This window comes from Mesoplodon densirostris, chromosome 6 (assembly GCF_025265405.1).
Source record: "Mesoplodon densirostris isolate mMesDen1 chromosome 6, mMesDen1 primary haplotype, whole genome shotgun sequence".
Lineage (NCBI taxonomy): Eukaryota > Metazoa > Chordata > Mammalia > Artiodactyla > Ziphiidae > Mesoplodon > Mesoplodon densirostris.
In genome coordinates this window covers 125501044-125522643 of record NC_082666.1, presented here as the reverse complement: position 1 = coordinate 125522643, position 21600 = coordinate 125501044, and the positions used below count along the sequence as shown (strand labels likewise).

At 56.1% G+C, this 21600-nt stretch overlaps 1 protein-coding gene across 1 annotated transcript in view; it reads left to right on the top strand.

Annotated features, from left to right (window-relative positions):
- The window catches only part of KIF13B (kinesin family member 13B), a 188882-nt gene extending 176757 nt beyond the window's left edge, over nt 1-12125 (top strand). Inside the window, exons 39-40 of the mRNA XM_060102634.1 lie at nt 3521-4403; nt 8293-12125. Coding sequence (XP_059958617.1) covers nt 3521-4403; nt 8293-8558 — 1149 coding nt within the window. The 3' untranslated portion in view covers nt 8559-12125. The remainder of the gene's footprint in view (nt 1-3520; nt 4404-8292) is intronic.
- Nucleotides 12126-21600: the final 9475 nt, after the last annotated feature.

Below are 21600 nucleotides of genomic sequence, written 5' to 3'. Positions count from 1 at the left end.
TGGCTGCCCCACATACCGTGGGTGGCCCCGATGCTGTAATTGTTGAGTCCACACCTGTGGTTTTTTATTTTAGCATTCCCGTTTTGATAATTAACTATAATATAGGTCACCATCTTCTCCCTCTATATTTTGCTTGTAACACTTTTCTGTTTTCAACTTGTTAATCATATGATTGCTAAACTTTTAGGTGCTTGACTGCTAATGTAGTCTGTGGCTTTAATAGCCCACTGCTAGGTAGAGGCGATTTCTATAAACAGAACAATCTCCTTATTCCAAGTGTTGACTAAATTCTCAGTTTTACATTTCATTCTGATTCATGATATCAGCGTGAAAAGACTGATGCTAAGCTGGGGAGAAAATAGTCTCTTATGATCTCCCACAGATGAACAGCACTTCTGATCTCATGAATAGCAAATCTCTTTTCTCCCACTGTGTGTTCATCCTCTTAGGAAATGTGGTATCGTCATAGGAAAATTTTATTTATTAAAACAATAGGAAAAGAGGCCAAATAATTAGAAAGAAAATTTAGACGTTCAAGAATTTACTACTTTCTGAACAGCCCTTTGCAATGCAGGACATCCTTGATGTTCATGAATTTAACTGAAGATAGAGCTGTGACACGCCCCCCCCCCCCCCCAGCCCTCTATGAGTTGGGTTTATTACTTCTCGGAGGCACGACTGGGGTCCCAAGGCCGGTGAGGCAGAATGAGACGGAGTCCCTTACGTAAGGGCGCCGCCTTGCGCGCTCTGCGCAACTTTGCTGCACATCCCACTGGCTCGCTCGGCGTCCAGGCTTTCTGGCAGCCTTAGGAATGTCAGTGGCAAAGTGTAACCCAAAGACGCAGGGAGGTTCTCATTCACATAGCAGCTCCAGTCGAGTGGGAGCGGCTGCCGCAGCGCCGAAGTGGAAGGATCTGAGCTGCGCTCGGTCAGCGGGAAAGAACGGGGGTTATCTGGGCTCACCTTTGGCCGCCTCCCGTCATCTTTTTCTTGTCGCTGTGGATGTGACCTCTGATCCCTGGCTTTTCACTTACTGGAGCCTTTGGGTGAATCCTTTAGCCTCTCTGGGCCGTGTTGTAAAGCGAGTACTTTCTGGCCCACATCAGAGGATCCAGCAGCGCTGATGGGGGAACAGCAAGGGGCTCTAGGGCACTGTTGCAGGGCTGTCCCTCCTCCAGACGGGCCCAGCTGCCCTTAGCAGACAGCAGGTCCGGCAGTGGTGGGTTGGACCCTGGGAGAGTGGGGAACGCAGGCTATTTAAGGGCCATAGTTATTGTTCAGATTCTAGACTGTTGTAATTTTGTGTATTCTTCCCTGCCCAGTCAGTGATACTAAAACTAAAAGAGAAAAGAGTAAATAAAACATGTACAAGTTGCAAAAGAAAAATGATTGAAGGATTGCCTAATCTTTTAGAGTATTTATGCTGGTGACAGTTATTGATCTATTAGATTTAGTAAATTTTGCAGCCCAGAGATCCATCACAAAAATGGGTTGTTAATCTCAAGAGGTGCTGTTAATTTTGTACCCTGAGAATGCGCCTTGTGGGGGAAGGAGGGCCTCTGGAGACAGGAATATAAATGACAATTCACGTGAAAATGCACGATTTATCAAATTGCTGAGTTAAGCCAAGTGACTGTAAGAGACTTATAGATCTCAGCTGTTTCCCAGTTCAAATAAATCCTGTATTTCAAATGGAAAATGGCCATTCTCGTAATATAAATAATCTTTCCGTAAATATTGAAAACACTTCTTTTTCTGAGCAGCACCCCTCTCGCCCCCCAGCCCACTCCCCACTCTGTCTCCCGTTCCCTGTCACTGTGCACTGGGAATAGAAAGATAATCCGCCACCTTCTCCCAATGGCTTAAGTTATCAAGGCAAGACATCTTAGAGCGCGCCAGAAACCGCAGAGCTCGTCTTCCCCAGGAGATGGGGCTCTGCGCGTCTCTGCGGGCTCCCTCGGACCCGGTGACGTGAGGCGGAGAGGCCAGCGTAGCTCTGGCTTCGCTCAGCCCCTGCTCCTCGGCCGGAGTCTTCCGGGACCAGAGGCCCTGATCTGTGACATGGGACCAGCCTTGAGCAGCAGCTTGAAAGACGGCCTCTCAGAGGAAGGGCGCAGCCTGCAGGCAGCCTCTGTTCCTCCTCTTCCCCCTGCCTCCCCGCCCGCAGGCCCCAGGGTTGTTGCTTCCTGCCCGAGCTGGTGGAGCTGCGCCCTGGCACTTCCAGATCCTCCAGTGAGGCCATCATTTCAGTTTTGCAGGAGGAAGGTGCTCTTCTGCCCTCCGGCGATGCTGTCAGCCTCCCTGTGGAGTCGGTGCTGGGCAGGGGGATCCGTTCACATGGGGGCAAGAGTTCTGAGCCTGAGTGCAGGGAAGTGGGAGGCGCTGGGAGGTGTGCGCCTGCCGTGTGCCACGCTCTGTGTGAGGGCCTGGTCTGCCTGCCTTGTGCCGCATCGCCGAGGTGGCCGCCCCGTACGCGTTGTTCCCACCACCAAGCGATTCTTGGACACCAGCTGTGTGTCCTACAGTGAACTCGGCTTCTGACCCCATCTACTTGGAGACAGTGTCAGATGCCACAGGTTGAGGGCTCAGCTCTACAAGACTGTCCCCATTTCAGAGGCCAAATCCAGTGTGCTCCAGATCAGAGGGTCCCATGACCCCTTCCTCAGGTTGAATGAATTTGCTAGAGTGACTCACAGAACTCAGAGCAACATTTGACTTACTAGATTATCCGTTTATTATAAAAGGATGTAACAAAGGAACAGCCAGCCAGAGAGATGCGTAGGCGAAGGGTGGGGAGCTTCCACGCTCTCTGGGCACAGCGCTCTCCCCAGATCACCACGCGTTCACCAACCCAGAAGCTCTCCAAACCCTGTCCTTTTGGGTTTTTACGGAGGCCTCGTTGTGTAGGCGGTTGATTCAGTCATTGGCCATTGGTGATCGGTTCAGCCTTCAGCTGCTCCCCAGAGGTCAGGGGTGGGATGGAAAGTTCGCATCCTCTAGTCACATGGTTGTTCCCCCGGCAACCAGCCCCCTTCCTTGGGGGCTTTCCAAAAGTCACCCCCTTAACAAGCTCAGATGTGGCCGAAAGGGCCTCGTTATGAGTATCGAGAAGCCCTTATTGTTATTACCACTTAGGAAACCTCGGGGTTTTGGGAGTTCTGTGCCCGAAAACAAGACTAGGACCCAATATGGAACTCTTGCTAGAAATCATGCCGTCACAGGCAGCTGTTAAGATCTGCAGTTTACGGAAAGGAGAGGCGATGAGGGCACCCGTGGCCATCTTGCTTAGCCCTCAGTCGCGGCAGGGGCAGCACCAGCGTGGAGCCTAGTCGGCCTGCGTATCCGGTTCGCGGAGGTCGCACGGCAGAACCGGGGACCGGAGGTGGGAACCGGGTCCGCCCTGCTGCACGGCTGCGTTTGCCCCACCGTCGGAGCCGTCATGTCCCCGCTGCCAACAGCGCTGGTCTCCAGGCTTTGGGGAGCGGACGCCTAACTGTGAATTCTCCCCTCCCTGCTGCAGGCTCAGCGAGAGAGCGCGGGGCTGCGCGTGGCCCCCGACGTGCCCGTGGCCTTGCCGGCCGCCCCCTCGCCCAAGACCTACGACGGACCCCCGAGACCCGCGCCCACCTCCCCGGCCCCCGAGGGCGCGGACGGGCCGCCCAGCCCCCTGAGCGAGGCGTCCAGCGGCTACTTCTCACACAGCGTCTCCACCGCCACCCTGTCGGACGCCTGCGGCCCCGGCCTAGATGCCGCGGCATCGCCCTCTCCTGGCCCCGGCCCGGCCACCCCCGAGCCCGAGCCCCCGGCTACATCCATCACGTCCCGCGCCCCGCCCGGCCCGGCGGAGCGGATGGCGCCGGGAGACGGTGCAGCCACAGCCCCCGTCGAGGCTGCAGCGGTGAAGCGGGACGAGGTGGCAGACCCCCCCGCGTCTGACCGGCGGGGCAGGAGTGACCCTGCCGCCGCCCCCGAGAAGCCGGAGAGCCCCCAGCCCCAGGCGAAGCCGGCTGCCTGCCCAGGGCCCGACGTCTCCAGGCCACCGCCGCCTGCTGACCCCCGGTGCCAGCCGCCCGCTCCGGCCCCTCCCTTCAGGATCCAGAAGGTGCGGACCTCGGAGCTGAAGTCCTTCACACGCATGCTCGGCGGGGACCCCGGCGGCCCCTCGGGGAGCGAGGAGGACCCGCGGGCCTCAGGGGGCCCGGGCGACGGCAGCGCTGGGGCAGAGGCCCCCGGAAAGCTGGAAGTCTCCTCGGATTCTGAAGAAGCCAGTGAGGTCCCCGAGTGGCTCAGAGAGGGAGAATATGTGACCGTGGGCACCAACAAGACGGGCGTCGTGAGATACGTGGGGCCCACTGACTTCCAGGAGGGCACGTGGGTCGGAGTGGAGCTAGACTTACCTTCAGGTGAGTGCTGCTGCTTTGGGACAGGTTCCGGGTCCCGGGGCGACTCACCGTGCCCCCCGTGGTCTGGCAGAAAAGGGCCAGCCCTGCCCCGCGCCGCCCAGCGGCTGCTGTGTGCCCTTGGGCACATCGTTCACGTCTCTGAGCCCCTGGGTCGCCACTTTCCAAAATGAGGAATTTTCTCTAGATAAGAGTTTCCTAAGCGTTTTCAGAGTCAGAGTCCCTTTTTTTTAACCTGCAGAAATTTCTCAGAAACCAAAGACCTTAATTGAAAGCTACTCTTAATTTGGTGAATTTAAATCCTGATTTTTCTTTTTTTAGTCACAGAAGCGTCTGCATTTCAACTGTCACAGCAGCTCTGTCTGCCGTGCTTGCTCAGGTTACAAAAACCAATGCCCATGTGGAGCTTCAGATGCCTCAGGTGTTCCTAAGACACCCCAAGGCTCCTGGACCCCTGGGGGAGGACAGAAGGCGAGGTGACAGCAGAGCCTCGTGGGCTCACCAGTCTCTTAAGTCTCCTTATAGAATGGCCTGCCTCCAAGCCAAGAGATCATCATTTCAGAAAACCTGAGGGCAGGACTTAAGGAAACATGTACTTTGTCCTGCCATTCATTCGTTCGTTCGTTCATTTATTTATTTATTTATTTATTTTAATTTATTTACTTTTGAACGTGTCCGGTCTTTGTTGCTGCGTGCAGGCTTTCTCTAGTTGAGGCGAGCGGGCTTCTCATTGAGGTGGCTTCTCTTGTTGCACAGCATGGGCTCTAGGCACATGGGCTTCAGTAGTTACAGTGCGTGGGGCTCAGTAGTTGTGGCTTGCGGTCTCTAGAGCTCAGGCTCAGTAGTTGTGGCGCACGGGCTTAGTTGCTCCGTGGCATGTGGGATCTTCCTGGACTAGGACTGGAACCCGTGTCCCCTGCCTTGGCAGGTGGATTCTTAACCACTGCACCACCAGGGAAGTCCCCAATTTTTTTTTTTTTTAATTGAGGTATAGTTGATTTACAATATTAGCTTCCAGTGTACGGCATAGTGATTCAAAATTTATATAGACCGCACTCCATTTAAAGTTATTATAAACCATTGGCTATATTCCCTGTGGCGTACACTATGCCCTTGTAGCCTATTTACTTTGTGCATACTGGTCTGCACCCCTTAGCCCCCACCTCTGTCTTGCTCCTCCCGCTTTCCCTCTCTCCGACTGGTAACCATTAGTTTGTTCTCTGTATTTGTGAGTCTGCTTCTGTTTTGTTATATTCATTCATTTGCTTTGTTTTTTAGATTCCACATGTAAGTGATAACGTACAGTATTTGTCTTTCTCTGTCTGACTTACTTCACTTAGCATAATTCCCTCTAGGTTCATCCATGTTGTACCAAATGGCCTGCAGATTCTTTTTTTTTTTTTTTTTTTTATAAATTTATTTATTTATTTCTGGCTGTGTTGGGTCTTCGTTCCTGTGCGAGGGCTTTCTCCAGTTGTGGAGAGAGGAGGCCACTCTTCATCGCGGTGCGCGGGCCTCTCACTGTCACGGCCTCTCCTGTTGCGGAGCACAGGCTCCAGACGCGCAGGCTGAATAGTTGTGGCTCACGGGCTTTGTTGCTCCGCGGCATGTGAGATCTTCCCAGACCAGGGCTCGAACCCGTGTCCCCTGCATTGGCAGGCAGACTCTCAAACACTGCGCGCCACCAGGGAAGCCCTAAACACCTTTATTGTGATGCAATTTACATACCAAAAAATCCACCTGTTTAAAGTGTACAATTCAGTGGCTCTTAGTATATTTCCAGAGTTGTACACCCTAATTTTAGAATGGGTTTCTCACCCCAAAAAGAAGCCACATGTTAGTTAGCAAGACACTAATCTAAGTCCTAATCTGGACTTTCACATAAATGGAGCCATAAATACCCGGCCTCGGGCCTCCCTGGTGGCGCAGTGGTTAAGAGTCCGCCTGCCGATGCAGGGGATACGGGTTCGTGCCCCGGTCTGGGAGGATCCCACATGCCGCGGAGCGGCTGGGCCCGTGAGCCATGGCCGCTGGGCCTGCGCGTCCGGAGCCTGTGCTCCGCAACGGGAGAGGCCACAACAGTGAGAGGCCCGCATAACGCAAAAAGAAAAAAAAAAAAAAATACCCGGCCTCTTGGGACTGGCTTATTTCACTTCCCGAGGTTCCCGGGCTTAGCCAGTTGTGGTCTGTGTCAGCACTTCATGCCTGTTTGTGGCCGATACTGTAGGGATGCCTCACGCGTTCGTTGTTCATCCACTTGTCAGTTGATGGACGTTTGGGTTGCTTCCACTTTTTGGCCGTTGTGAGTAAGGCTGCGGGCAACACTCGTGTGTTAAGATTTTGCGTGGACACACTCATTTCTCTTGAGGAGATATGGTGGGGAGTTCACTCTGTGTCTAGCACGCTGAGCTCGGCCGGCCTGATTGCCTTTCTCCCTCCCACCAGCGTGTCCCAGGGTGGGGCGGCCGCTCCCTGAGCTGAGGCTTGGAGGCTGTGGAGATGGGTTTTAGCACAGCTTATGTGGCCTGCTGGGTGTCGCCAGTGAGGTGCTGTCCTTTGGTCCAGCAGAGTGAGGGTTGCGGGAGTGGGTTCCGTGAACCCCAGGCCCCAGTGACTGTCTCTCAGCCCCTAGGCTCAGCTGTGAGATCACTTGTCTTTAAAAAAACAATTTTGGCCAAGAATGTCATAAAATGGAAGAGGTGGAAGACTAGTGCAGCACAGGCTGGAATACTTTTTAAATTCCATTTCTGCTGAGATGCAAAGGGGAATCGGGAAAGACATTTCTATCTGTAATGGAGCTCAGGAATTAAAGGGGGATTCGCAAATAGACGAATTCGTCCAGCGAATAAATACTAAGCACCTACCACGTTCCAGTCCCTGTCCTGGATTTCGAGGACACCTTGGTGAGCAAAACGAAGTTCTGGTTTCCCTGGACTCACGTTTTAGAGGGAAGAGAATTGCCAGGTAAACAAACAAAATGTGATATAGTAGCGAGTGCTTTGCGGAGAGCAGGGAGAGCGCGTGCTCCCGAGGGACCAGAGCTCTGGCGGGAGGGGCGCTGGGCGCGCGGGGCGGATGCCCAGTAGAGAAGAGCAGTCAGAGGGCCACCTCGGGCTGCACACGCAGCTAAGAGGCAGCAGGGGTCTCGGAGGGCAGGCTGGGCGGGCGGGCGGGCCCCCAAGGGACAGGGCAGGGCCACACACAGGCCCCCGCCTTCGAGGGGGAGGCAGGAAGGGAGACTGAGGGGTCACCTGTGACTCCTGCTGACCTTGAGAGGAGCTGGTGGAGGGTGGGCCTGTTTGAGAGGGAGGAAGAGAGGAGGCAGGCTGCGGGGTGCAGGCAGTGAGTGGACAGTTCACGAGTGCTTTGCTGCAGAGATCACGTTCCCCGGCAGCCCATCACCATGGGCTGTGGACACTTAGGGATCAGCTCCCCGCCCCCACCAGTGCTGTCCTTCCCCTTAAAGCGTTTTTTGTTTGCTTTCACCAAGGAGACATCTTCTCCCCATCTTGACACACCAGGCGTGACATCTCACTAGCTACAGTTTGGTAATTTGCCAGTTTCCATCTAATAGATTTAGGGAAAATAATCGTTCCACTCACGACATCCATCCTGGGTTTGCATCTTGACTGTCCAGACTGACAGCGATTGGTGCCGAGGGTGGGGCGAGCGGGCTGGCTCTGCCTTGGTGGCACGTGGGCGTCAGAAGTGACAGGCCCTGGCCGTGCCGGAGGCCACCGGGATCTGTCCGCAGTGAGCACCTCTGCTGCTCGGGAGGCACTGCCCCGGCCCCGCTCCTTCAACGGGGACCGGCTGCGCGGGCCTGGGCTCACGGGGGTCCCCCGGGCCGGGAGCCGCCTCCACGTCTTCCTTCCTTTCTTCCTTCCCGCAGGTAAAAACGACGGCTGCGTCGGCGGGAAGCAGTACTTCAGGTGCAGCCCCGGCTACGGGCTGCTGGTGAGGCCGGGCCGCGTGCGCAGGGCGGCGTGCGCCGGGCGGCGGCGCAGCGCGGGGCTCCGGCCGCAAGGCGCCCCCGAGCCCCGCAGGAGCGGCGCGCTCTCTGGCTCCGCCACCAACCTGGCCTCGCTGACGGCGGCGCTGGCCAAGGCCGAGCGCGCCCCCGGGAACCCGGAGAACCGCAAGTCCTGGGCCAGCTGAGCGGCGGGTGGCCGCCTCCCGTCCTTCCTGGGCGGCGGACAGAGGGCGCGGGCCCCTCCGAGCCTTTGCGGGGACAGCCCCGGGCGGGCCCTCTAGCCCTCTCTGTGGGGACGGGCCGGGAATGCTTTCTGCACGTCGGGGGGCTGGTGACCTCTCCCTGTTTCTCCCTCTCCCCAGAGAGTGAGGCGGCGTTGCAGCCAGGCCGCGGGTGGAAGGTTCTAGGAGCCCAGCGTGGTCCCGGATTGTGGAGAGCGGGGTTCCGACGTCTTCCTCGGCCTGTGGCCGCCCCGACTGCGGCCGCTGTTGCTCTTTTTTCTGTGCTGGTGACCCCGTTAACCTCTTAATTTAAAGCGTAACCGCTACTCGTGCCTTTCCCTCCCGCGGAGGCGGCGGCCCGCACCCCCGTAGCCCCCAGCGCCTCTCCCCACCTCAGGTGCCTGGGGCCCTGGGCCTGCCCCCCCCCCCCGCCTTCCCCTCTTCCTTTCCACGGGGTTTCTTAGAGGTTTCTTGGTGGGTGTTTTAGGGTCTTTATACCCAGGAAGTTTTTTCTCTTGGCCATTTATTCCCTTAACAGAGTTCTTGGCATATATTTATTATATTTATTTTTTCAAAATCCGAAATTGTTCGCGATCCACAATCATCCTCCCCTGTGAGTGCCCAGGGCCTGCCTTGCGCTGCCAGCCTCTGTGGCCGCTCGGGAGCTGCCGGCCTCCTGCCTCTGGCGGGGGCCCCCGGAGGACGCTGCCCCTGCTTGTGTCCTTTATCGCAGATACACAAGTGGCCTTACTCTAAGCTCACAGTGAAAACCTGGAGAATTTTGTTGTGCTTCTGTGGCCAGTGACAAAGTCGGTCAGAGGCATCGTGGCCTTGGTGTGGTTGTGGTTCTGGGAGGGCCTTTAGACCAGCTTAGCTCCGTGGCGGTTCTGTGCCCTGACGCCCACCCAGCCTGGGGCTGCAGCCCGGCAGGCGGAGGGAGAGCTGCCCACCCCGCTGCCGGCGGGGTTTATCCCTGGGAGCCTCGCAGAGCCACAGGCCAGGCTGGCCCGGGTGGCGCTGGGGACGGCGTGAATCATCCCCGGGCATCGTCTGGCCCCACCAGGACAGCCCTGGTCCAGAGCCCTTTCACCACCAGTGCCTTTGGTATTACCAGGGTGGTGGCCCAGTGACCTGGTGCCCCAGGCCTGTGGCGGGCCACCACTTGTACACCTTCCTGCTCTCAGCTGGCATTCCGAGGAACACCTGCCGTGCGTGTCCCCGAATCAAGCGCTCCCAACTCTGTGCCAGCTCTTCTGCATAAGCTCCTTGCCAGCGCGGAAGCTCTGCTTCAGGCCTGTTTTCAGGGCGAGGTTCTCCTCCGTGGATGCGAGCATCACCCGCTCCCGCTCCCAGAGCCTCAGGTGACCTGCCTGCGGGGGCAGAAAGTCCGCACCCGGCGCACTGGAGAGAAGACGCCATAAAAATGGAAGGTGGTTGGGGTGTTTGTGACCCTCATTTACGGAGCCAAGTACTTGCTGGGGCCCATCTGCCCTGTGACGGGCGTCGCAACCTCGCAGAACGGGCTTGGGACGGTCGGTCGGGGGATGTGAAGGGTCGGGCTCTTTTTGTTGTCGGTTGAGTTGAAGTAGAACAGATGACAGCCCAGTCACTGCCCTGAGCAGGTTTTTGGCCGGAGCTTGCGGGGGCTCCTCCCCCTTCTCCCGGCCTCCCCTCCGCCTCCTCCCGGGGCCTGCTTTTCAAACGTCCCCAGTTCCGCCTGCCTGAGAGTGTCTCACCAGCCCTGCCCAGCATCTCTGCCCCCCGGGAAGCAGCGTTTCCTTAGAGCCCTTGACCTTGTGCTGCCAGGACTGGGGGCGGTGGCCAGAGCCCGTTGTGTGCAGAGGTGGTGTTTTCTCCTGGGAGGAAAGCACTGTCGCTGCTCTCGAGTCTGTAGCTCCCAGCTTGCCTGGGGTTTTCTCAGAATGAATCAGGTTTGGGCCTGTGCTGGTGGCGTTAGAGAGGCCACGTCGTCCCATCGGCGTTCCTGGTGAGCTGTTCCCGTGGCCAGAGAGCCAGACGCAGGCCGCCCCGGCATCCTCATCTGTCAGCCCTGCTGGCAGCAGGCAGCTGCTGGCCTGGCTCTCCTGACCCAGCTCTGGGCCCTGGTTGGCCCGGGACCCTCGAGGGCAGTGAGGCGGCCCCTGGAAGAGCAGAGTAGGGCGTGGGGGCCGTGCCGGGGCCTCGCAGGGGTACGGGGCCCCGCAGTCCCGACCCCCGCCCTCTGGCTCCATGACCCGCACATCCCTTTGGGCCGCTGTGTTGGTGGGTGGAGCAGGGGCTCCCGGGACGCTCTCAGCCTCTCTCTTGCTGCCTGCCGCTAGCTTCCTGGGCGGCTCAGGGCGGGGCGGGGCGGCAGGGGGACCGTCCTGCTCCCAGGTGGCAAAGGAAGCCCGCCCTGCTTCTTGGTGCAGACTCCCGTTAGCTTGTGAATGAAGAGCTGCGGTCCCTAAAGCCAGGAGCCGGGCAGTCCCTGCACCGAGTTATTGGGCGGAGGGGGGAGGGAGGGACTCTCCCTTCCCTGCGTCTTCTGTCCTCGCCTTACTAACACACAGACCTAATTTTAAATAAATGTCAGCATTAGGATCCCTGATGCGGTTCCTAGCAGGTCAGGCTCCGGGATTTCATAAGACAGCAGGAGCGGCAGCTGCGTGGCTCTGGGGAGGGACCGTCCGTCTGTGGCTCCCAGCCGCACGAGGACAGGTCAAGGCCGGGCGGGAGCCCTCCTGGCCTCTGCCTCCTGCCCTGTACACACACGATCACCCGGCCCGGACCCCAGAGGGCTGCGGGGGGCGGTGCGTGGGACTGTCCCCCTTGCCCGGCCTGGCCGGAGGGAGCAGGAGGGCGAGAAAACGTGGCGGGGGGCTGGGGTGGCCGGCCAGCGGGTCAGGCCCCTGTGCTCGGTGAGCTGTGAGCGGGCCCCTTGCAGAGCCGGAAAGGCCTAGGAGGTGTTCAGACCCTCATGCCCCCTCCCCCCGCCCCCGTTACTTCCTCCTCTTGGATTAAAGTTCCCCGTCTGTGAAACTGACCAGGAGGCCACGGGTACATATTTTCTCGGCTACGATGAGCCACACTTGCCCGAGGCCTGCCTGCTCTCACGCCACCAGCTCCCAGGATCACCGCCCCGTCTGTCTGCCTGTCGCTCCTCAGATGGACAGACATCTCTCTGGGATGGGTTGTGCGGCCTGAGACCCTTGACTGCACTGTCCCCATTGTCCCCATGTGCACCCTTCTCTCGGAGGAATCCGTCATGCCTTCTGCGTGCTGCTGACTAATCGTGTTGGGAGAGCCTTGGAGCATCTCTGTGCATGGAGTTCTGTAAATATGACGGGTTCACATAAAGCAGTGATTTTGTTTGGGAGACTGTATTGATTTGCTACACGTGAAATGGGAGTTAAGAAAAATCCAAAGACTCTGTAATGAATTGTAAAGACTTAATGATTTGTACTGTATAATGAACTAAACCTCTGTAATTCTGTACCATGTATGCCTTTCCGTCACATGACCAACAGCCTCTAAATAAAACCATTTGATCTCCTGCCTACGTCTGGGTCGTCTGGTTGCCTTCCTCTCCCCCACCCTGAGGCAGGGGTGTTTGGGCTCATTCCAGACTGTCCCACAGGCAGCTGTGACCTGGTTCTGAGCGATCAGGGTGGGGCTTTTCAGGATTGAGCCTAGAAGAGAGAGGTTCAGGGCAGCAGCAGGTCCCCTGAGCACACCTCCACCGCCCAGTGCTCTTTGTGATTTGGTTCCGTGGCCAGTGGGTTGAGACCTTTTTCAGGAGCCAAGGACCAACAAACTTTTTGATGGCCTTACATTCAAGGTAATCGGAGCTTCTGGGCTACCTACCCGGGAGACCGCTTCTCTGGAACAGGGATGTCTCAGCTTCACTGTCCACCTCGACCTGCGCGTTGGGCCCCGTCAGACGCCGCAGCTGGGGAGCGGAGGACTTCTTTCCACTGCTGCGCAGGTGAGTGGACCCTCGAAGGTTCTGCAACGAGATGTTTGGGGGAGGAGGATTATGGCTGTGCACACCGGCGGTCCAGTCCCCGCAGGCTGTGAAGCCCGATGGCATTTGTTGGGCCCTGCTTGCCCCTGAGGCCAACATCCTGAGGACGTGGCACCCAGCTGTAGCCCAGCGTGGGCTCGAACCAGCGCCGGGGAGAGAAGCAGCCCTCCCGAGATGGCCTGCAGCGTCCTGCTCGTGGTCCAGGAGCCCAGCCCACACCCGCGAGGACGCAGTCGGCCCAGTGCGCTGGTGACCCTGCGTCGGTGAATCACTCCGCCTGCGCCTGCTATATAAAAGGTACTTGCAAATGCAGGGCTGCAGCCACGGGGAGGGCTGATTAGAGGTGGCCACCAGTCAGAGCACGTCCTGGCGGGACTTGTTTGTATTCCTAAGTGCCCGAGACTTGTTCTCAGAGATAAGCACTGCCGAATAATGACAGAAATTTGGCAGCCAGGAGCTGTCCTGCTCTGAGGCAAGAGTCTCAGATTGATTTAGCTCCTAGGGTAAATCGTATTTTTCGAGCCGCTACTTACTGTCTTGCAACTCAATGAGATCTCCTTCGCACGAGGCTGTGGGGTTTTCACGGTTGCTCAGACCCCAAAATGGGCTCTAGTGGGTATGTCACGTAGTTCGTTCACTCTCTCGCTCCTGGGTCCCTTGGAACATGCATGCGCCGTCCTGCACCGGGCCTGGTGTCGCTGGACAAGCCCCAGGGTTGCAGAACCTCGAGCATGGCGCCCACAGGAGGGCCCCAGAGCTTCAGGGGTTGAGGAGGTGACCTCCAGGCAAGTGTGTTTGGAGGACTCGCAGACGAGGCAGGGGGTGGGGTGCTCTGGGGGCAGGTGGGCCCTGAAGGACAGAACCAGAAGGAGCAGTTCTGGCCGCACTAGAGGGGCACGGGGCGGGGGATGGTCCTCGGCATCCCCATCCCCCCAAAACCCGCCCATCTACATTGGCAGCTTAGACAGGGTTTGAGGGCAGCTTAAAGTTTTGCAGAGTCTTTTCTAGTTATGCATAATGAGAAAACAGACTGCGTCTCTCTGAGAAGGGGTCGTTAAACCTATCCGAGCCTGTCGGGTGAGAGGGGAGCTTGGGCACCTAATCCTTCAGTCCTGCTCAAGAATTTGCTCCCAACCATTGGACGCCTTAGAGAAAACACAGATTACAAAGCTTCAGCTTTCTTTCATGTTGTGTTTTTACTGCTAAAGGTGAAGCCCCAGGAAAGATGGCCCTTCTAGGAAAATGAGGTGCTCGGGGCATGACCTGAGGTGGGAGTTCACGGCTCAGCCAAGTCCAAGGCTGTGGTCCTCGTGGAAGAGAAGCTTCCAGCATCCCAGTGGTTTTAGGATGTGGGAGGATGGTGCCTGTAGTGAGGGGACCACGGGCAGGGAAGCTACGCGAAGAGATGGCTTCTCCTGGGGGATTCGGGGCAGACAGGAAAGGAGCACAGGCTGGAGGAGAAGGGGCCGGATTCACGGCTGACGTTCCCTCAACCAGGAAGTGCTCGATTGTCCCCTTAACCCCTTTCAAGTGTCCTCGGGTCTCTGGGGCACCAGTCCGTTGTCAAAGCATGAAGGGATAGCTGTTCAGAGCAGAAGTGGCAGGGCACTCCCCAAATGACTGTTCTCACGCAAAGAAACCCCGACCAGTCTTCGTTCAGTTATACATTTTATTCTCTAATAGGTACAATACTAAAATAAACACAAATTAAAAAAAAGTTTTATTAAAACAAAACTGTACAAAAAAGCAGTATACTACATTTTAATTACAGAACAGTCTACTGTCCAAAAGGCACTAATCCAGAATAGGAGATACAATGATACAGGACTCATTGGAACTATTTTAATCAATACAATAGAGCGCTTGTTTCTTTGACCATTTACATCTAGAAACAAGGGCTGTTTGCTACAGTCATTACACATTGTTATAATATGAGTCCCACAGGTGAAGATGCAGTATCGCTCTCCCTAGAGCAGGTTCACGTCACGAGGGACTGTCTTGGGGCTGAGAGGTGGGCGGGCAGCAGGGCCAGGCCCAGGCCAGGGCCTCCGGACGCCTGTGTGGTGGGAGGGCCGGCTGTCCTGGGCACGCGGAGCTTGTCCTCCGGCCCGGCCTGTCCGATGGGCGGTTTCTGGCCATGGCTGGCAGCCACGCTACCCCCTCTTGGGTGTTAGCACCGGGAAGGTGGGTTCTGAGACCCTCCAGGTAACTGGGGCTGGAGGCCTGGGGGATGAAGCGCCAGCAGCTCGGCAGAGGGGAGGCGTTTTGTAACCTGATCTGAAAAAGGCAGCGACTACTTGGAAGAGGGGCGGGGAGCCCAGGGCCGGTGAGCAGGGCAGCACTGCCAGGCGTGGCCCCCTGCTGCTTTCGGGGCAGCCTTCTGGCCCAGAGGTGAGAGGCCCTGTCCCGCACTTCGGAGAGGTCCCGCGTCCCCTCCCAGCGGCTGGTGGGGCGTCTGTTGGCTCTGGCAGCCTGTTTGGAAGCCGATGTCTAGAAATGGGATTTTTGCTTCCCTGCGCCCTTAGTCCCGCCCTAGGGCCTCGAGTGGCTCCCGGGCAGCCTGGGCCACTGCCCCGTGTTCGGTGGCCAGGACACCTCTCTCTACCCCACATTTCATTCTCTCATGGACTCTGCCCCTAAGGAAGAGAGATACTGCAGCTTTCCAAACAGTGTCATTACACGTAAGACAAAGACAGGCATCTGATGTTAACAAAAATAAGTAACAAAGAAACAGGATTAAACCAAATCTCTTCTCACAGCATCCTATACTACATCCTCCTTCTGCTTAGCAGAAAATTGTACGTACACAAAAATACAAATACACGATTTTGTAGAACAGTCTGATTTTAATATATTTATATATATTTATATTTATATGAGTGGCAGGTTAGTTCATTATATAGAGCTTTTTGCACTTTTGGCTCATATGCAACAAGGCTTATAAATTCAGCTTTAGCTTTCATTCAGGTTTTATAGCTTTTGAACAAGTGTTTTCACATTTAAAGCAGCATCCAATTTGCACTAGGAGTTTGTGGTGACAGAGGAAAAGATGGGGTCAGGAGGTTACTGACAGGAAGGCGGGCTGGGGCCGGGGCAGATATACATTCCAGTGTGTGTGGCGACGTCGGAAGGATTGCTATGGGACACAGTTGACCATGATGACCCCTTGAGGTAGACTGAACACCTTACAGCAGACTCAGACACAGGTGTGACTCCCCTCAGGGACACATGGTGCACAAGATGGGGACAGAGACCCGGAGACACCAAAGGGAAACACAAAGACTAAGACACGACGGCGAAGGCAGGGGGGACGCTCTGCCCCGACCCCCCTCCCCACCCCCCGCCCGCCCGCAGGGGCCCCACTCAGCCCGTCGCAGGTACTCCAGTATTTGGTGGATGGTAAAGACTTTCCCGCAGTCCAGAGGCATCCCTGGCATCTGATCAAATGACCGCCGTCAACTCGCTTTCCAGTTTAAACTCGCTGCGCCAGCGAGTTCCCACCCTACGACGGACGCCCAGGGAGACGGAGCCGCATGGGGTTCCGCGGCGGGAACCAGCCCCAGCACCCCGCGCCCGCGGTCCAGGTGAGCGGAGAGAAACAACCCCCTCCTCTCCCCTCCCCTCCCCTCCCCTCCCCTCCCCCAGTTCAGCCTCCTGCCAACCTTGCTCACACTCTTCAACTACAACCCGGGGAGCCGACAAGCGCCGAGGAACCTGTGGCCCGGCACCTGGAGCGCCGAGGGTCTGCTCGGGGCTCGGCTCACGGGGGCCGTGGCTCCACGGCAGCCTCACAGGCCACCTCCACGTCGCTTCCATCCACCGCCCCCCTTCGCCACCCAGCTCAGTCCCTCTGGCAAACGCCGTACGTGTTAAATGGGAACGCCCAGTGTATGGGTTACTCCGCTGTCAGAACAAAAATGCTGGATTCATGATGAAAATAAAGTGCCTGGGTGTGGATTGTTCCATTCTGCAAAACCCTTCTAACGCACCAGCCAGTCATCCGAGCGCTGCTGGGTGCCACGATGTCAACAGTGCGGCCACAGAAGAGCCCTCCTCATCCGCCCACCACGTGATCAAGGCCCCGAGTTTAGGTCAGACAAAGTACTTTAAAAAAGAAGCCAACAAATAATCTCACACTCGTCTTCAAAGATGCACTTCTGATCTCCTACCGATGACGGCCTTTCTGGGCCCTTGTGGGCAGACACCCTGATCCCTCAAATCCAGGGAGAGGAGGACAAGGACAGGCAGCCAGGTCACAGTGACCGCTGACATGACGGCAAATGCATCATCCTGTTTACAGCTCTGACGGACTCTCTGCCTCTCGGGTCTGGACGCACCTTCTGGCGGCCGTCAGACACCCGGGCTTCTGCTCTGAGGCTGTCTCGCTCATCCCCATTGCTTGCGCGGCAGCTGCAGACTTCGCTAAGCAGGCTGCTACACAGCCTCTGGGACCAGGACCAGGACCCCGTCCGCAGAAACGCCCGTGAAGCAGCGGCACAGGGGAGAGCGACAGCCCGCGGGCCCGCCCCTGCAGTTGTTCTGCCTGCGGAACCCGGGGACCCTGGTGAGGGGCACCCACCGGGGCCGCCCACCCCAAGGGCCGTGGGCAGGCGGGGGGAGGGAGGGCAGGGCCCAGGCTGACTCTCTGGCGGGCCCCAGAGGTCTGTAACTTGTGTAGGCACTTAAAAAACAGAAAGAGAAATTCATCCTCGGAAGGTACTGCATACCCAGCGTGACCACGGCCTTGGGAGGGAGGGAGCCCACGGGGGGTCAGAGAAGGCTGTGGGCTCCTCCAGGGGAGGCGGCTGTGATGCTCTCGGCATCTTCTGGCGGGGACAGTGGCCCGCCCCCCTTGCGGCCTGGGTGAACCGGCAGAGGCCTCTGTCCTTCTAGCTTGGGCAGAGCAGGAGGGACACGTGGGGCGGAGAGCACGCGCGGGGTGCCTGGTGGCCGGCTCTAGGCTCGCAGCCGCTGCTGGGCTGGGGGTGAGGCCCGGGCTGCACGGACTCGCTTCCTACTATCAGTGCGAGAGAAACGACTGGGAAGAGGAGAGGCCCCTGTGAGAGGAGGGTTCTGGGAACCGAGCGCCGGCAGAGCAGCCCTGCCAGAGCCGCCAGTGCCGGCCGAGGGCTCCGGCCCCGCCCCCAGTACCTTTGGTTTCCGTTCGTGGTGCCCATTTTCAGAGATGCGTGATGCAGGGGCTCACTGACTAACAATACTGAGTGTGGTTTCCAAGGCAGATGAGCACTAGCGATGAGGCTCCTGACAGGAGCCCGCAGCCCAGCTCCCTCGCCTTCCTTCGGTCCAATCCTAACGCACGTACTGCCCTGCCCCCTGTGAACCTGGCATAAAAACAAGAGTTCGGGGTAATATCACTAGAGTGGCTGCTGTTTACATTAATACAGCACTAATGCCGTTCTCTTTCCAGTTTAATAGCTTCAGTGAATGATGAAGTGGAAGAATAAGCGTCGCAACTTGATGCTGGGCTCTCAGTTCCAGTAAAGCAAAAGGAGGAGGGGTTTCCGTGCTCAAAGGAAGCCAGAAACCGGACTGAGATTAGACCTGACCTGGAGGGAGTGGGAAGTTACGAAGAGAACAGGTGTCCTGGGACCAGCTCTGCGTGCACACTGGCTGGTGAGTCACGTGCACCTCCCTCGGGAAGAGCCCACACTCCCTTCTGAAGTTTCAGTGCCCCCAGCTGCCACCAGAGATGCCAACTGGGGATCAGCACCTCAGTGCAAAGCACACGTGCCTTCTTCCCTTCCCTTTAAGGGTGGGTTTATTTGGTGGGGTGAGCGGAGTGGATCACCAAAACCCCCCACGAGCCGGCTAATGAAACAAGGTGCCTATTACAATGGCCACCAATCCCCAGTGGTCAACCTGGGGACCCTCTCCCAGGGCCACTCCCAGCGAGGCCTTGCTCCTGGGGCGGTTCCCGTTCTTGGGCTTCAAGGATGCTTAGGACACAACTAAGCGGTCGGAAGAGAGAGAAGCGACAGAGCCGGCCCCTGCAGAACCACCTATTGAGAGGTAAAGAGCTGGAGAACAGGGGAGGGAGGCGCACGGATTTTAGTTAGCTGAGTCCTCAGGTCAGCTTAGAGCCCATGTCCCTGACAGCAGTCACTGAGCCTCCACACCAACCCTGAGGCAGCTCGCCCCTGAGCTGGACTGTGGTTACCAGAAAGTTCTTACACTGAGCCAGAGAGCCCACGGCGGGGCAGACACTGATCCAACACTGGCATTCCAGAGCCTCCAATCTCCAAAGCACTGGCCCAGCCCCACCGTCTCTCATGACTGTGACGGAAGGGACAGTGGACTGAGTTGGAATGGCTTAGCGACACTTCCAAACACAGGCACTGAAAAAATGCTCCAGGAGCTGAATAGAGAGAGAACAGGAAGAGTGAGCTTTTAATATTCTCCGCTTCCACTTAGTGCAACTACCCCCAAGCAGTGCTAGGATATTCGAGTTCCCCTCAGAACTCAGACTGTGACAGCCAAGATCTTCCATCCCAGCAAAAGGCAAGACCTTCCCATTCACCTCCTAGAGGCGGAGATGGGGACAGGGGACTTGAAACAAGAGATTTTGCATCACAGCTGCCAAGCCTCACTGTGTTCACTGCGTTTCTGTCACCATGAGTAACAGAGGAGAAAGGCCAAGGAGGAAGGATGCTGTGGTGTCTAGGTCATCACAGTGACACTGGTTCAGTGTCGGCACAGAAATGATGGCGGGGGGGATCATTCCAGCTGATTCCAGGGGGATCAGCTGGAAATGCCCAAGAGAAAAAGGAACAGGTTAAGTACAGAGATTTCACTCAGCAGGGCCAGGCAGACATCCTGTTAACGTTCTACCAAGATGAGAGAAGTGACTGGAGATTTTACTTGACTTCATTTAGCGGGTACTGCTCAGTATGGTCTGTGAATCTTCAAGAATCAGTGAGACAGCGAAAATACTCAGCACAGTGCTGGGCACACAGGACACGCTAGCAAGTGTCAGCGGCTACTTCGAGCTTCGAATGCTTGGGAGGTCTGAGTGTTTATGATGATTTAGAATGACGGCATCTTTACTCTGGTTACTTCTGGTGTTTTCTTCCAAAAAAATACATATTTCAGGAGTAAGCACTACCTGTATTTTCACTGATTTGGGTAAGCTGGCTTTCTTTTCTTTTTAGCGGGGCTGCGGGTGGTAAAGGAATATGCGGTGAAGGGTTTTCTGAGTCACCAAAGTGGCCTGTGGAAACATCTGGGGACGGAAATGTCTTGCCAACTCCAGTTCTTTTTACGTAGCACCATCCTTTAAGCAGCACATCTAATACTTTGATCCCTAAAAGAGTAGATTGTGTTTGAAGGTTTTAACTGCAGTGATAATTCTATTTTCTTTGAATGTAAGCAGATAATCAGAATGTTCTGCTGCCTGTTTGAATGCATGTCTCACAAATCACAGAATTATACTCATCTAGTCAGTTTTCAGAATCGCTAATCTTAAGACAGATTCTCAATTCTAATGGAGATAGTTATCTTTCAGCAGTTGGGAAAATAAGAAAAGGGATGGGATACTCTAGTCTTCGGGGTCATAAATCCACAACCATTCCAGCTGTCAGAAGACCAATAGGATCCCATAAAGAAGTCTCAATGACTGCGCATCTATCTTGAAAGCAGGTGGCGTGCAGGAGTCGGGGTTAAGTCACTTTTAGATCTCGTAGGAAAAGCAGCACTGAGTAAAAACCCTTTGTGGCATTATTTTTCCTGTTCTAGCACAACTACTATACATTTGATTGCAAGTATTTTAAGGGGGAAAAAAAAGAATCCCAAGGCAGAACCTTTATATCCAAATTCCGTGTGTGTGTGTGTGTGTGTGTGTGTGTGTGTGTGTGTGTGTGTGTGTGTGTGTGTGTGTGTGTGTGTGTGTGTGTGTGTGTGTGTGTGTGTGTGTATTTGGGGCTAAAGGGAGAGAACAGTTAGAAAGCAGCAGCCTACCCCAGCATTTTTATGAAACTGAAGTTTAATGTTCACGTTAGGATTCCCTCTGATATGTGGAGAGGGGAGAAGATGTGTAAAAGGGTAAGCAGGGAAGTATGAACAGAAACAAGAGCTGTATTGTTCTTTAGTGGCTGCTACCTGACCCTGGAGTGTCCAGGCCTGAAGAAAGGGCTCAGGGGCCAGGCTCACCAGCACAGCCAGGAACCTCAGGGACTGAAGCGGCTTGTGAAGGGCCACTTGGCACTACGTTGGGTGCTGGTATTTGTGTAGACTCACTCTTGATCACAGAACTGAAGCGACGGGAAAAACCAAACAAGGCATATTCTACAGAAAGGCTAGATAGTGACGCAGCAGCTCCCGTCCAGCCTGAGGCCTCAGGGTGAGAACACGGGCTTTGTGGGCAGGCCGTGTATGGTGTCAAGACAACACGGTGCTCCGTGGGACAAGGTGGATGGAAAAGAAAACGAAAGTGGGAGGGAGAGAACATGGATGTGGAAGGGCCAAGGGGGGGCAATCCCACTGACACAGCAGAACAATGGGGAAAACTCAGGGTAACCGAAGGCTGCTGACATGAGGAAGCTGGTAACTACCACAGATGTGAGCAAACCTGGGTGAAACTCACACGTGTCCTTCTCCACCAGTAATGTTAGGACATTGCAAACAACAGTATTCCACTTACACTGCATAGTTCTCTACAGACCATACGTTTTAGTTTATTCATCTGTGTTTGTGTCGTCTTCTGCTCTAGCTCAGGAAAAGCCTATCTAACTCAAGTGTAAGCTCCTGTTTGAAAAACACTTCCTGATGGTGACGGCAACGGAAATATCAAGTGACCAAGGGAAAACGTAGAATTCTAGGGAGCTCGTGAAGCAGGAAACATCAGGTAAGGCCAACACGCGACCCTGGCTGGTTGGCACGTGGGACATAGTACTCTGGAGGCCTCATCCGTGGTTGACTCCGTTTGGGATTCTGACCGTAGTTTCTGCCACAGATGGAGCAGGTTGAAACTGGATGTGAGTGACA